This window comes from Herpailurus yagouaroundi, unplaced genomic scaffold, assembly GCF_014898765.1.
Source record: "Herpailurus yagouaroundi ecotype Mexico unplaced genomic scaffold, PumYag 67120, whole genome shotgun sequence".
Taxonomy (NCBI): domain Eukaryota; kingdom Metazoa; phylum Chordata; class Mammalia; order Carnivora; family Felidae; genus Herpailurus; species Herpailurus yagouaroundi.
In genome coordinates this window covers 539,863-555,075 of record NW_024419969.1, presented here as the reverse complement: position 1 = coordinate 555,075, position 15,213 = coordinate 539,863, and the positions used below count along the sequence as shown (strand labels likewise).

The window sequence follows — 15,213 nt, the reverse complement described above, 5'->3', positions numbered from 1 at the left end:
TGTGTGTGTGTGTGTGTGTGTGTGTGTGTGTGTGTGTGTGTGTGTGTTACCTGTATATATATATACACACACGTGTGTATATATGCATATATATGTTTATATACCTGTATATATGTGTAGAAAGACACGTAGTTTGCTGCCATCTGTGTATCTACTACAAACTGTCTGTCTCAGTTTAAAATCTGGGATAATTATCAACTGGTAGGAAAGTATTACATGAATGTCTCAGGAGTCAATAATTACAAATTAAAACTTAATTATTACACTAGCAGATAAAATAAAATTTAATAAAATTGCTGAACTAGTCAATTAAAAATGCATTATAATAATACACACAAATCAGTAATTAAAAAAAACCACACCAAAGCTAGAGAACCTATAGCAAAAAAATGGTAAGAACAGTTACCTCACAAATGCTACAATAATGTGCTGGTTCATCATTTGTCCGTCCATGCCATATAACCTCTTTTCCTGCAGTAATAAGAGCTTCTCTCAATGTCTGACATTGTTTTAGAATTTTCAGAAGACAATACCTATTACGGAAAAATTATTTGTTACAATTGAATACTGAATATTTGCAGCATAAAAGATATAGCAATTATAAATGGTATCTTGGGTCTACGGTTTACTGATACGGTTTTCCTTTTGTCAACTTTTTCACATATAACTGGCCTAACAGCAATACTAATACTAAAGCACTGCCAATTTGAGAATATCTGAAAAAAAAAGTAAAATGATTTCATCTACAAAAGACTCACCTCTTATTCAAAAACAATGTTCTTAATTTTTGCTGTGGTTTGAGCAAGTGAACAGAACTTTCTGAAGAGGTAAATTTATAATAAAGAGTCAATTCCTTCATCTCTGAAATCAGTATGAATTCCATGCTGAAACTTTTTTGAATACAGTAAGACAAGAAGGCATAGGTCTCTACCTAGACCCTTCAAAACTATCATTTATATAACTGATTTTAAAACTCTGGGACCAAAGCAGAAAATTATTATAGATTTACACATTTGAGAACACAAAATTAGTATAAACTGCAGCAGTGAAGGAAAAAGAATGTTACTGGTTCAATTTTAAATTGAAGGTTGTAGAATGCAATCTTTATATTAATAAACTTTTCTTATAGTTTATATTTCCTTTACACTCATACTTCTAATGCTAGCAATAGAGCAAATCCTCATGAATAATGCTGATTTTTCCTCTGCTGTTACTGGTTAGAACTGTCTGCTAACATTGCCACAAATTTAAATGCTTGAAGTTCTCCTTTGAAAGCAGACTTGTACTACATGACCTTTCCGTGTATTACATTTCAGTTCTAAAAGTATTCTAAAAAGCGTCATTGGTTCAACAAGAGTGATGTTACCAATTGTATCTGTGAACAACAGTATAATGCCCTGGGATAAGAATCAAACTAACTTGGGAGTTCTTTGATAGACTGTATTGCTAATTGCTAATGACTCAGAATTTAGACTAGTCAATCTAATTATATGTTATTATTTTAAAGAACTGACATCATATTATGATATTTAAAACTATCTTCCGTGAGTGTTTAACATGCTTCTACTTTCTTTCCCATAAGAATAGAGGATTCGTGAGAGCAAAGGATTTTGTCTATTTTATTACATTGGTGTTAAGACTGTGCCTGTCATACAGTTAAGTGCTTAACAAACACCTGACTGTTAAACAAGTAATTAAGTTTTATAATATGGTAAAGAAGCATCAGATTTAATCTCTCTTAATTTTACATTCTGTACAAGATTAAAAAACTGTACCCAAACTCATACAAGTAAACCTCTGGTGAAATGATTTTAAGAATACATAGATGTTAACTGATCAAAAAATATAAAATAAGTATAATAATTTCAAGTGTAAACTTGCATGAAAAATTTCTTGAAGTATATAAAATAGTAATACTTTCACTTTGCCTATAGCAAGTCTTCATGTTTAACTTACTGGAAACAAGTTCATGCCTTACTATATTTGTATCTCAAAATAAAAAAAGCTTTGCGAGTGTGTGTGTGTGTGTGTGTGTGTGTGTGTGTGTGTGCGCGCGCACGCGCACTTAAAAGAAGTGCTAGAGGAGGCAAGAAGTAAAAATCCAATTCAGAAAAGAAAATATATGGGAACATAAACTGGTGCAGCCACTCTGGAAAACAGCATGGAGGTTCCTCAAAAACTAAAAATAGAACTACCCTACGACCCAGCAATTGCACTACTAGGCATTTATCCAAGGGATACAGGTGTGCTGTTTCAAAGGGACACAGGCACCCACATGTTTATAGCAGCACTATCAACAATAGCTGAAGTGTGGAAAGAGCCCAAATGTCCATCGATGGATGAATGGATAAAGATGAGGTGGTATATATATCCATATACAATGGAGTATTACTCGGCAATCAAAAAGAATGAAATCTTGCCATTTGCAACTACGTGGATGGAACTGGAGGGTATTATGCTAATGAAATGAGTCAGTCACAGAAAGACAAATATCTTATGACTTCACTCATATGAGGAGAGACAAAACAGATGAACATAAGGGAAGTGAAGCAAAAATAACATAAAAACAGGGAGGGGGACAAAACAGAAGAGACTCATAAATATGGAGAACAAACAGGGTTGCTGGAGGGGTTGTGGAGGGGGGATGGGTTAAATGGGTAAGGGGCACTAAGGAATCTACTCCTGAAATCATTGTTGCACCCTATGCTAACTAATTTGGATGTAAATTTTAAAAAATTTAAAAAAATGCAAATGCTCTGAAGAATTAAAAAAATATATACATAAATCACACTAGATGTAAAGCACTTACTGAGATCTTCTTCCTACCCCTCTCCAATCTAATTTCACCTCTGAACTTTATAAATATGAAAGGACTGCTTCAAAATATTTATATTTCACAAGAAAATAATGCCTAAAACTCTGCAAAATATTACGTGCAGATGCAACACTGCTTGTAAACTAAAAAATGCTGCCATGTAGGAAAATAAAGTGTTAATAAGTAGCATTAATAAACGCTTCATAGGAGAAAAAACACAGAATTAGATAGTTTACATACATTAAGCCACTTAAATCTTGTATACTTAAGCTCAGTGCAAGAAGCTTTACTATTCGACTCTTTTACAATGAGGGAAATGGAATTTAGAGCAAAATTTAGCAATAATATTTTCTTCTGTCTTCTCTAAACTCTTTTCTTCACTTTCTGCCTATTCGTCTATTATTCTCACCTACTTTTCTTCCTTTTTTTTTTTTTTTCTTTTATGAAAATAAGATTCTTGGGGCTATGGAATCACACTGTATTTCCTAAAACCCTTACCAGAAGTATTAGGAAAATGGCTTAGTATTATTCTACCCCCCACTTCTTTTTTTAACATTTATTTATTTTTGAGACAGAGAGAGACAAAGCATGAACAGGGGAGGGTCAGAGAGAGAGGGAGACACAGAATCTGAAACAGGCTCCAGGCTCTGAGCAGTCAGCACAGAGCCCGACGCGGGGCTCGAACCCAAGGACAGTGAGATCGTGACCTGAGCCGAAGTCGGACGCTTAACCGACTGAGCCACCCAGGCGCCCCTACCCCCTTTTAAGTACTATTCTATTCCTTCAAAAAGACACTTTCATTTACAAGAATAGTGATTATTTTGGCAACTGGATCAAAGTTCTTATTGTATGACTTCATAGGCAGTTTCAAAGTTCCATATAAAACAAAGCAATATACTACAAAGATATATAGCTTGGTTTGCTAGAAGTGAACATTAGGCATGAGTAGTTCTGCTTCTGCAATCAGGTGCAGAATTACTTGCCCAGATGGTGGAATCTTAAAACTGCTAACTACTGTCAGTCACATAATGAATAACCAAATGAGGTCACTCCATATTATGTTTTCTCCATTCATCTGAAATTTTTAGTCCTTCTCATTTTCAGAAAGCTTTATAGGAACAAAAGAATAAAGGACAGCAATTTATAGGTAGAGAAACTTACGAGTAAAAAATCAGTAAGAATCTAATTTTTAAAAAGCAGCAGCAGGCATAAATAGAAAATAAAGACGAAAAAATAATGTTTACAACTTAACAAACTGCTTTTGTTCAGTCTAGATACTGATTTAATCTGAAAAGGACTTTCCAAAGTATTGGATGGCTACAAAATACTGGCTGAAAAAAATGTAGTTTTATTTCTTCCTCAAATTTTAATTTTTTGCTGGGTTTTAATTTTTTTAAGTTTATTTATGTATAAAACTGTGCACCCTTGTGTGAGTGGGGGAGGGACAGAGGGAGAAAAAAATCTCAAGCAGGCTCTGTGCTCTCAATGCAGAGCCCTATATAGGGCTCAATCCCACAACCATGAGATCATGACCTAAGTCAAAATCAAGAGTCAGACACTTAACAGACTGAGACACAGAGGTGCCCTTACCAATGAAGTTTACCTTTTAACAATACAATATAAATGCATAGGAAATTAACAAGTATACTGTGGTCCTTAATGTATAATACTAGAACAGAGACTCCTAAAAAAGGCACAGAGCAGTCCGATAAATCATTCATTAAATGTGGTAATCCATTTTACAATGTTCTATCTACTCTGAAAGAACAGGAAAAGAGGGAAAAGATGGCAAATGCTTTCATTGCCCAACTATATTCTAGGAACATGAAAAAAACAATTCAGAAAGTACAGAAGTAACTTTAGTGACTTCTGAAAACTAATCTTATTCCAGAATACAAAGACTCTGTTTCTGTTACCTGTATAAAAGAGTATGTATCAACAGTCAGGATGTAAAGAAGACTTCTAAATTGAAAGAAGAAAGTAAAGATTTCATTTATTTGGATTATTTTTAGATTTATTTGAGGTTTTACAGAGCAGATTTTAACCATACTAAAAACTATCTGGACACAGATACTTAAGACGGTGAAGACTAGAGATGGCATCTGGACAGTTAGAAAAATGAAGAGAACATCTGAAGAGGGACATTTCAGAGCATGACTTCACTCATGTTTAAGATGAAATATACTTGATGGGGCGCCTGGGTGGCGCAGTTGGTTAAGCCTCCGACTTCAGCCAGGTCACGATCTCGCACTCCGTGAGTTCGAGCCCCGCATCAGGCTCTGGGCTGATGGCTCAGAGCCTGGAGCCTGTTTCCGATTCTGTGTCTCCCTCTCTCTCTGCCCCTCCCCCGTTCATGCTCTGTCTCTCTGTCCCAAAAATAAATAAACGTTGAAAAAAAAAAGATGAAATATACTTGAACTATCTGAAAAAAAGAAAATTGAGAAATAACCTTAAAAAAATATGGACAATGACTAAGAGTTTTTATTTTTCTGACTTCTAGCTTTTAATTTAGGTCTTACGATTCTGTTTCATTAATATAGCCAGCAGCAAATCTGGAGGTATGGCAACGGTGAAGCCTTAATAATACAATTAAGTGAAATTCAGACAGCACTGGTTTTTATCTTCACATTCTGATAATCTAAATTCCCAAAATAAGTTCCCAATGTCAGTGTGGAGATGCATTTTTGAATGGATGAAATTTAAGCTGACTCAGTATTAACTCTTCATGACAATAATCTCAACCTTTTACCCAAATCTTACTAGGTAGTGTGGAAATGAAGAAATATCAAGAGATGCCTTGCCCTTGCCAGCCCATCTTACTGACAAAGTCGTGCAAAACAAAACACAAAAAACATGATGCACAGTAGTAACTATGATCACACTAAGATCTTCTGTCACTTATTACTCCCAGGTTGTATATACACTAAAGGCAACAAGGAAATTTTGCATTAACTGACAATTATATGTAAATCAATCAAAAAGCTGAGAAAATTTAAAAGTTTGTTTTATTTTTAATTTTTTAAACATTTATTTATTTTTTTAGGGAGAGACAGAGTGCAAGCAGGGGAGGGACAGAGTGAGAGGGAGACAAAGAATCTGAAGCAGGCTCCAGGCTCTGAGCTGTCAGCACACAACTCAACCAAGGGCTCGAACTCACAAACTGCAAAATCATGAACTGAGCCAAAGTCAGAGGCTTAACCAACTGTGCCACCCAGGTGCCCAAGTCTGTTTTATTTTTTTTTTTTTTCAACGTTTATTTATTTTTGGGACAGAGAGAGACAGAGCATGAACGGGGGAGGGGTAGAGAGAGAGGGAGACACAGAATCGGAAGCAGGCTCCAGGCTCTGAGCCATCAGCCCAGAGCCCGACGCGGGGCTCGAACTCACGGACCGCGAGATCGTGACCTGGCTGAAGTCGGACGCCAACCGACTGCGCCACCCAGGCGCCCCATGTCTGTTTTATTTTTAAAAACTACTTTTTATAGTCCAAATGTCTGTGAGCTCCCCCAGATTCCTATGTTGAAATTCTAACTCCCAATGGGATGGCATGCGGAGGTGGGTCATCTGGGAGGGGATTATGAGGTCATGAGAATGGAGGTCTTGGGAATGGAATTAGGGCCCTGAAAGTCAATCTCGAAGTGTTCCCTTATCTCTTCTACCACATGAGGACACAACAAAAAGATGTGCATTATGAACCAGGAAGTGGGCCCTCACTATTCACTAAATCTGCTGGCATTTATGTTAAACCTCTTCCTTTTCACACTCTCTCTGCAACTGTGAGACACAATGTTGTTAATAAGCCATTCAATCTATGGATTTTGTTGCACTAGCCCTAAGAGACTAAGATAGAACTTATTCACTCTCTTTTCATATATAGAGCCACAGGAAATGAGTCAATTATAAGACAAAGGATAAAAGCACAGAGATTATAGCCAGATCGCTTAGATTGAAACCTCAGCTTCTTTTACTGTATGCTTCAGTTTCCTCATTGGTAAAAAGGACATAATGTCCCACATCCGTGAAGGACACCCACATCTTAATCCCTGGGACCTGTGCTATGCTATGTTATATGGCAAGGGAATAAAAATTGCACATGGAATTAAGGTTGCTAATCAGCTAATCTTGAGATGCAGAGATTATCCTGATTATCTGGCTGTGCTCAATGAAAGCAGCCTTAAAAGTAGAAAACGGAGGCAGAAGAGTTAGTGTTAGATGCAGCAGGAAAAAGACATAACCAGCAACTGTTAGCTTTAAAGATGTTAGGGGACTCAAAAGCCAAGATATATTGGCAGCCTGAAGAAGGAACCTAAAAAAAGCTCAAGGAAATAGGTTTTCTCCTAGTGCCTCTAAATAGACTTTCTTCTAGTGCCAAGTCCTTTATTTTAGCCCTGTGAGACCTATTTCAGACAAATTTGTAGCACTTTGTTATGGTAGTAATAGAAAACTGATATAATGTATGAAAAGTTTAGAAATTAGTTGCTTAGTAAACAATAAAGAATGTATCTTTTTTTTTAAATTTTTTTTTCAACGTTTATTTATTTTTGGGACAGAGAGAGACAGAGCATGAGCGGGGGAGGGGCAGAGAGAGGGAGACACAGAATCCGAAACAGGCTCCAGGCTCTGAGCCATCAGCCCAGAGCCTGACGCGGGGCTCGAACTCACGGACCGCGAGATCGTGACCTGGTTGAAGTCGGACACTTAACCGACTGCACCACCCAGGCGCCCCAAGAATGTATCATTTTAAACTACTATACTAAATTATTCAGTTCAATTACTAATACTTAATTGAAGTTTAATTTGAAATTTCTTTTGCACGAATGCCAAATCAAACCTACTTCATACACTGAAACATGTGTTTAGACTATATGTTTTGATGCTAAGATGCACAAAATTCCCACAAAATCATATATGATATTACATTGTTTGTCTTTTAATGAAAAGGAAACAGACTGATAAAGTTTGGTAATTTTCCCTGCGTCCACACTAGCAAATGGAGGAACCAGGATTAAAGGCAGATTTCACATTAGAGGTTAGACTCCTTACCACAATGCTGTGCTGTCCTCTCTTTAACATTTTCCTGTGTGATTGAATAATTTTCCCCAAAGTACATAAGTTTTAAAAAGGCAAATACTGGGGTGCCTGGGTGACTAAGTCAGTTAAGAGTCCCAACTTCTGCTTGGGTCATGAGCTGTCAGTTCAGGAGTTCAAGCCCTGTGCACAGTGCTCTGTGCTGACAGCTCAGAGCCTGGAGCCTGCTTCAGATTCTGTGTCTTCCTTGGTCTCTGCCCACTCCCATGCTCATGCTCTCTCTCAAAAATAAACAAACATTAAAAATTTTTTTTAATAAAAAGGCCAATAATAACAATTCATACATATATAAAAACATAATGATCAGCATGGCTAACGTTAACAACTCAGGCAACAACAGATATTGGCAAGGCTGCAACAAAGAGGATTTCTTTTGCACTGCTGGTGGGAATATAAATGTGTAACAGCCACTCTGGAAAACAATATGGAGGTTCCTCAAAAAATCAAAAAGAGAACTACCCTACAACCCAGCAACTTCACTGTGAGGCATTTATCCAAGGGATACAGGTATGCTGTTTCAACGGGACACATGTACCCCAAGTGTTTATTTTTATTTTTTTTCAACTTTTTTTTTTTTTTTTTTTTTGGGACAGAGAGAGACAGAGCATGAACAGGGGAGGGACAGAGAGAGAGGGAGACACAGAATCGGAAACAGGCTCCAGGCTCTGAGCCATCAGCCCAGAGCCCGATGCGGGGCTCGAACTCACGGACCGCGAGATCATGACCTGGCTGAAGTCGGACGCTTAACCGACTGCGCCACCCAGGCGCCCCGTCCCAAGTGTTTATATAGCAGCACTATCAACAACAGCAAAAGTATGGAAAGAGCCCAAATGGCCATCAACAGATGAATGGATAAAGAAGATGTGGTATACACATATACAATGGAGTATTACTTCACAATCAAAAAGAATGAAATTTTGCCATTGCAACTACGTGGGTGGAACGGGAGGGTATTATGCTAAGTGAAATTAGTCAGAGGAAGACAAATATATGAGGACTTTAAGAGACAGAACAGATAAACATAAGGGAAGGGAAGCAAAAATAACATAAGAACAGGGAGGGGAACAAAACAGAAGAGACTCATAAATATGGAGAACAAACTGAGGGTTACTGGAATGGTTGTGGGAGGGGGGATGGGCTAAATGGGTAAGGGGCTTAAGGAATCTACTTCTGAATCATTGTTGCACTATATGCTAACTAATCTGGATGTAAATCTAAACAAACAAATAAATAATAAGTAATTAATAAAAATAGTAAATAAAATAAAATAAAATAAAATAAAATAAAATAAAGAAAACATAATGAAAAACATAATGAAAGTACACGTAGTGCTCAGTCAGTTAAGTGTCTGACACTTGGTTTTGGCCCAGGTTGTAATCTCCTGCTTCATGAGTGTGAGCCCCAGATCGGATTCAGTGCTGACAGTGTGGAGCCTGCTTGGGAACTCTCTCTGTCCCTTCTCTGCTCATGGTCTCTCATCTTTTTTTCTCTCTCAAAACTAATAACCTTTAAAAAAAAGTACATGTGCAGATAAAAGCAAAATTTTAACGTTTATTTATTTTTGGGACAGAGAGAGACAGAGCATGAACGGGGGAGGGGCAGAGAGAGAGGGAGACACAGAATCGGAAACAGGCTCCAGGCTCTGAGCCATCAGCCCAGAGCCCGTCGCGGGGCTCGAACTCACAGACCGCGAGATCGTGACCTGGCTGAAGTCGGACGCTTAACCGACTGCGCCACCCAGGAGCCCCTAAAAGCAAAATTTTAAAGTGAAATATAAGCATTTCCTCTAATGACAGTCAACTAAATGACAAAATGGTATGTAAAAAATGAAACTTGTGATTTCACTCCTATAATGCTGTTTAAATTTTAGAGAATCACTTTTTATCTATGTACTTGCTTATATGTTGTTCTTTTTAAAATGCTTATTTATTCTGAGAGACAGAGAATCCCAACAAGGCTCTGCACTGACAGCTCAGATGTCACAAACCTTGAGATCATCACCTGAGCTGAAATCAAGAGTTGGACACTTAAACTACTGAGGAACACAGATGCCCCAATTGTTACATTTTTAAATCTATACCTGTTAATCCCTGCACTAATGTTTTTAAATACAACTATGTTTTACCCCCCTACCTGTGCTGTCTCTCTCCAACTCCCTACTGGAAAAATACGTGAAACCAGAAATTTGTATAGAATATTTATAAATCTCCAGAGCTCAGGCCAGGTCCTCCATTCAATCAGTACTCAAATACTGATTACATGAAAGCTATACAAATAAGCATTGTTGGCTGGTAAGAATACATTTTCAGAGTAAAAGACTCTGGTTAGCATTCTCAATCAGAGTGATCACAGTAAGATGTGCCATTAAACATCAGACTAAGCCCGAAGTAGAATTCTGAAATAATAATAAATGATTAACACTAAAAATGATTATGTTAAATGTATTTTTAAGAAACTTGGAGCACCTAGGTGGCTCAGTAGATTACATGTGGGACTTCTGATTTAGGCTCAGGTCATGATCTCATTGTCCTGGGATCAAGCCCTTCATGCAGCTCCATGCTGAGTGTTAAGCCTGCTTAAGATTTTCTCTCTCCCACTCCCTGTCCATAACCCTGCATTCTAAATAAACAAACAAACAAACAAATAAATGGACTCCCCAAATCCCAAAACTCCAAGTGAAACAGAGCACAAATATATACATGCACTTTGTTTAAAAAAAAAAAAATAACGTCTGTGTGGTTGGGTGGGGGGGAGGGGGCAGTGCAGGGACGTGAGGGGGGATGGGTGCCTGAATGGCTCAGGTCATGATCTCAGTTTGTGACTTTGAAGCCTGAGCTGGGTTTGTACTGACAGCTCAGAACCTGGGACCCTGCTTCAGATTCTGTGTCTCCCTCTCTCTCTGCCCCTCCCTTGCTCGTGCTCTGTCTCTCTCTAAAAATGAAATGTTAAAAAAAAGTATATGGGAAAAAAAAAGAAATGGGTGAAAATGGTTTTCAGTAAGTTAAGCTGGAATACCTCAGTCTGTATGAACAAATTCAACATTGAAAGCTACCATGCAATTTAAACTGCAACCATAGAAAATGGGAATACGTGTCATGGAAGTCTTGCTGTCCCCTTATTTGAAATATTGACAGACATATGACAAACTGGAAGGGGTTAGAAGGATATTAAAGATAGTTAGTAGATATTTTAAAATAATGAACAATAGTGAATAACAGGAAAGATAATGAACTCTTCTTGATTCCTTTTTCCTTATCTGACAATCCAATCAACGTAAGTCTTTCAGCTTCAGTTTCACAACTCTTTGTAGTGTTATCTCTTCGCTCCACATTCACTGCTACAAATCAGTCTATAATTTAGTACCTGATCATTTATAGGTATGTTCATCACCAAAACTATTCTGTCACTGCTACACTGCCTTTTTGTCCATAAACATACCAACTTGTTCTCATTTAAGTCTTTTTGACTTCTTATCTCTTTTTTATTATTCAGTTCCAACCAGATCATACTCTTAGAAGTCATTGCAGCAAAATGAGCATTCTCTCCCTCATAACCAAAAAATAGTTGTCCTAATTTATTTTACTTACATTACTAAACAGTAATTTATTTATCTGATTGAGAATTTGCCTGTCTGGCTCCAATAAATTTTAAACACATGAACTCAGAAAGTCTTTCTTAAATGTATCTATCCTCATTGCCAAAAACACTGCTTGTCATAAAGTTTGTTGTTCTCAGTGATTCCTTTTACATAAATCCTGAAAAAAAAAAATCTAAGGCACTGTGAACAAACAGTTCATTTTGGATGAGTCAGTGTACATCTTCAAGAAATAGATTTAAAGCAGTGACCTTGATAAAAAAGTTACTAAATGAGCACTAAGTGTGGATTTTTAACAGGAATTACTATATTACAAATGAGTTTTGACTAAATGTTCTTTCAAATCTTTCTAATGTAAAATTTTAAACATATATATAAAATGGAATGAGTCACTATATAAAACAGTAGATAGACATGCTACCATTGTCTCATACTTTTGTTTGGATAACTGTCTGGATAACTTATTACAACAAAAATTTCAATATACAGTTCAAATTGTTTATAATAAACCAGCACAGATTTTGAAGACACTGGCCTAATAAGTTTGGAAGACACAATAAATTTTCTCTTCTGTTTAGAATACATATATATAACATATATATCCTAAATGTATATGTATACTTACATATATACATATATATTAGAATGAAAAAGAAACAGCAGCTTGTTTAATCTGTAACATCTCACATTTCTCGGACCAGAATTATTTTTCACTGCTGATAGTGAAGGGAGAGGGAAACAAAATCATTTAAACTGCAATTTGGAGAAATACAATTAAGTGACACTGTCTAAAAATATGCAGTATAAACACAACTAAAAAATAACTGGAATGGAAATTAGTCTAAAAATTTAGTAACTTCTCAAAAGTTACTAAAATATATGTTTTCAAACTGGTATTTTATTAACTCTCTAAGTTGAAAGAAGCTAAAAAAGATGATGATTTAGACAGAACAATCAGAAAATTTAACGGTTTTAGTTACACTGCTATTTTAAATGCTAATTTCTTGATTGGACATTTAGAATTCTCACTCCCTTTTGCTGCATGCAAACTTCAATATTAAAACTATAACTGTACTACTGGAAAATTAGTTTGGTGAGAGGGCAAGAAAAAACACAGATCACGAATTTATTGGTGTATATATGGCTTTATTCCTCTCTGTACCAGAATAATCATTGTGTATTTCTAAAGGAAGAAAGTATTTTTAACATGTGAATTCTCTTTTGTCATGACTTCCGGACCATTTCATTGTTTGATGTCAAATGACATAATGATTTGGGGAAATAAATATGGATTTTTAACACTCCCAGCACATGCCCCACACCCAACAAAAAGGATTTATAGTGATTTTGGAAATACTTACTTAATCATTTCAAAGAGTTTAGGATCTGAGACTTTGATATTCCGTGCCATATTCCAAGAAAGATGCACCATGGGTACTACTGACTTCACACTTTGCAATTTATTCCATTCATATCGTTCCACTGCCAATTTATACTGGCAGGCTAAGGAGAAAGCAAGTATTTGTTGTGGATATGCACTTGTAAACTTCAATATACTATCTATACTAACAAGACTTTTCTTAGGAGATACGATTTTTGAATATTTAGTGAACTATTTTCTAATAGAAAAATAATACCAATTAGAAATAATCCTTTAAAATGTAAAATCTGTTAATTATTAAAATACCTGTAAGTGGACCAACATTCCAGGCAATATTGTTGCACCAACCAACAGCCTGAACCCAATGAACAGTGCCTGCATTTATCCAGACCAAATCTCCAGGTCTTTGAATAAACCTGTAAACAGGCACATTTGCTTCATAAAGATCTTCAAGGTTCGGCCACCAAGAACTCATAAGGAAATTCAAATTATTTCTGGGGGGGGAAAGGAGTAAATAACATATGAATTAAGTTTTTTAATGTCTCATAAAAGTTGGGGAGAGAATTTCCAAATGTTAGAAGATGCTCTTAGTATTTCATTAAAACAGCACTGTAACAAGAACTACATCTTTCAAATATTAAGGGATAATCCTGAAAAAAAAGAAACAAAAACAAAAAACAGCAGATGACTCTGTAGATTAATTCAGAGATGTGTACTATATGCTTAACTTCACTTTTCAGAAGTCCAAAAGTTAAAGTTCCAAACTACAATTGAGACAATTTTTAATTTTCTTTCAAGGAAACATCTTTCATTTACCTGGTTTGTTTTTTTTTTTTAAGAGTATGTATTTTGAGAAAGACCACAATCACCACATGAGCAGGGGAGGGACAGAGACAGGGAGGGACAGAATCCCAAGCAGGCTTCACATGTCAACACACAGAGCCCAACTCAGGGCTTGACCACACGAACCATGAGATCATGACCTGAGCCCAGAAGAGTTGGACACATAACTAACTGAGACACCCAGCAGCCCCTGATTTATCTTTTCTTAAAGAACTTCTTAATATCAAGGAATCTCCAAAAAGGAAATTGAGAGGAGGTACTGTAAAAAGCCACTTCAGTTCTTAACCAGAAGCACTGTGGCAAATTTAGCAGTGGTGGAAGAGTTCTGTTTTTCATTTTCGCCCAGAAATTGAAGTCCTTTTTTTTTTTTTTTTTTTACAAGAATCACCACCACTGTTACTGCAGCACCAATGCAAAGAGACCAAATTATTAACTTTTTATTTTAAATTCTGATTTTTTTATTACTCTCTGCCATCACAATGTAAGTATTTTAAGGTAACTAAAATATCAGTTCTTAGTAATATATACTTTATTTCAATTATTTAATTTTTTCAAGAAGAGAAAATTCACATCATAGAATTGTTCCTCACCAAATTTTTCCTTATTTGTTTTCTTTTAACAAATATGATAAAGGGTGCCTTGGAGTTGTCTCTATGGAACCTATTTCTCTTCCTTTTTACCCCTAAAATGCAAGGCTTTTCTTGAGATAAATCTAGCATATACTGATAAATCAAGGGATAAAAACTGTATGTTTCCTGTAAATTTTGAAACGTTGCCAGAAAAATACAAAGAAGGATGGCAGGGGCAGGTGAGACTGGGAAAGGGAGGGAGGAAGGGAGGGAAAAGAAAAAAGAAACAAGCTACAAGTACAGAACAAAACTAATTTTTAGCTAAACACTGCCAAACAGAAAACTGGGAAAAATTATCCATTAAAAAAAAAGGGGGGGGGGGGACCCAAAGGTGAATAGATCATGCATTTTTTAAAAAACAATAATTGATTTAAAGATATATGTTAAGTGTAGTCATAAAATGAATGCTAAAAGATTTCAATATTAGAAGCAATAGACTATGCAAAATAAATTTTTGTGAAAAACTGAAAGGATTAAGTGTTATTTCTTCAACTTGAGATGAATTAATCGTTTTAACTTGATACTGAAAGTTTTGGTTATCACTTGTCTTTTCTATTTTAGACCTAAGTATACATGTGTTATTTGAAAGCAAACAGTGAAACCTGGAAATAGTTCCTACTCAGATTACTAAGAATTTTGGTACTGTATGTGTAACAGTTACAATATACCTCCTAATAACTTTAAGAAATAGCAATTAAGGGTGCCTGGGTGGCTCAGTTCGTTAAAGCATCTGACTCTGGATTTTGGCTTGGGTCATGATCTCACGGTTTGTTGGACAGAAGTCCACACTGGCCTCTGTGCTGAGAGCTTGGAGTCTGCTTGGGATTCTTTCTGTCCTTCCTTTGCTGCACATGCGCGCACAC

At 36.3% G+C, this 15,213-nt stretch overlaps 1 protein-coding gene across 5 annotated transcripts in view; it reads right to left on the bottom strand.

Moving 5' to 3' along the window:
* The window catches only part of LOC121024775 (lysine-specific demethylase 6A-like), a 100,625-nt gene that overhangs the window by 4,597 nt on the left and 80,815 nt on the right, over nt 1–15,213 (bottom strand). For all 5 annotated transcript variants that reach the window (XM_040467004.1, XM_040467005.1, XM_040467007.1 and 2 more), the window contains 3 exons: nt 13,185–13,372; nt 12,859–13,000; nt 407–533 (listed from right to left, as the gene is read on the bottom strand). In XM_040467004.1, coding sequence (XP_040322938.1) covers nt 407–533; nt 12,859–13,000; nt 13,185–13,372 — 457 coding nt within the window. The remainder of the gene's footprint in view (nt 1–406; nt 534–12,858; nt 13,001–13,184; nt 13,373–15,213) is intronic.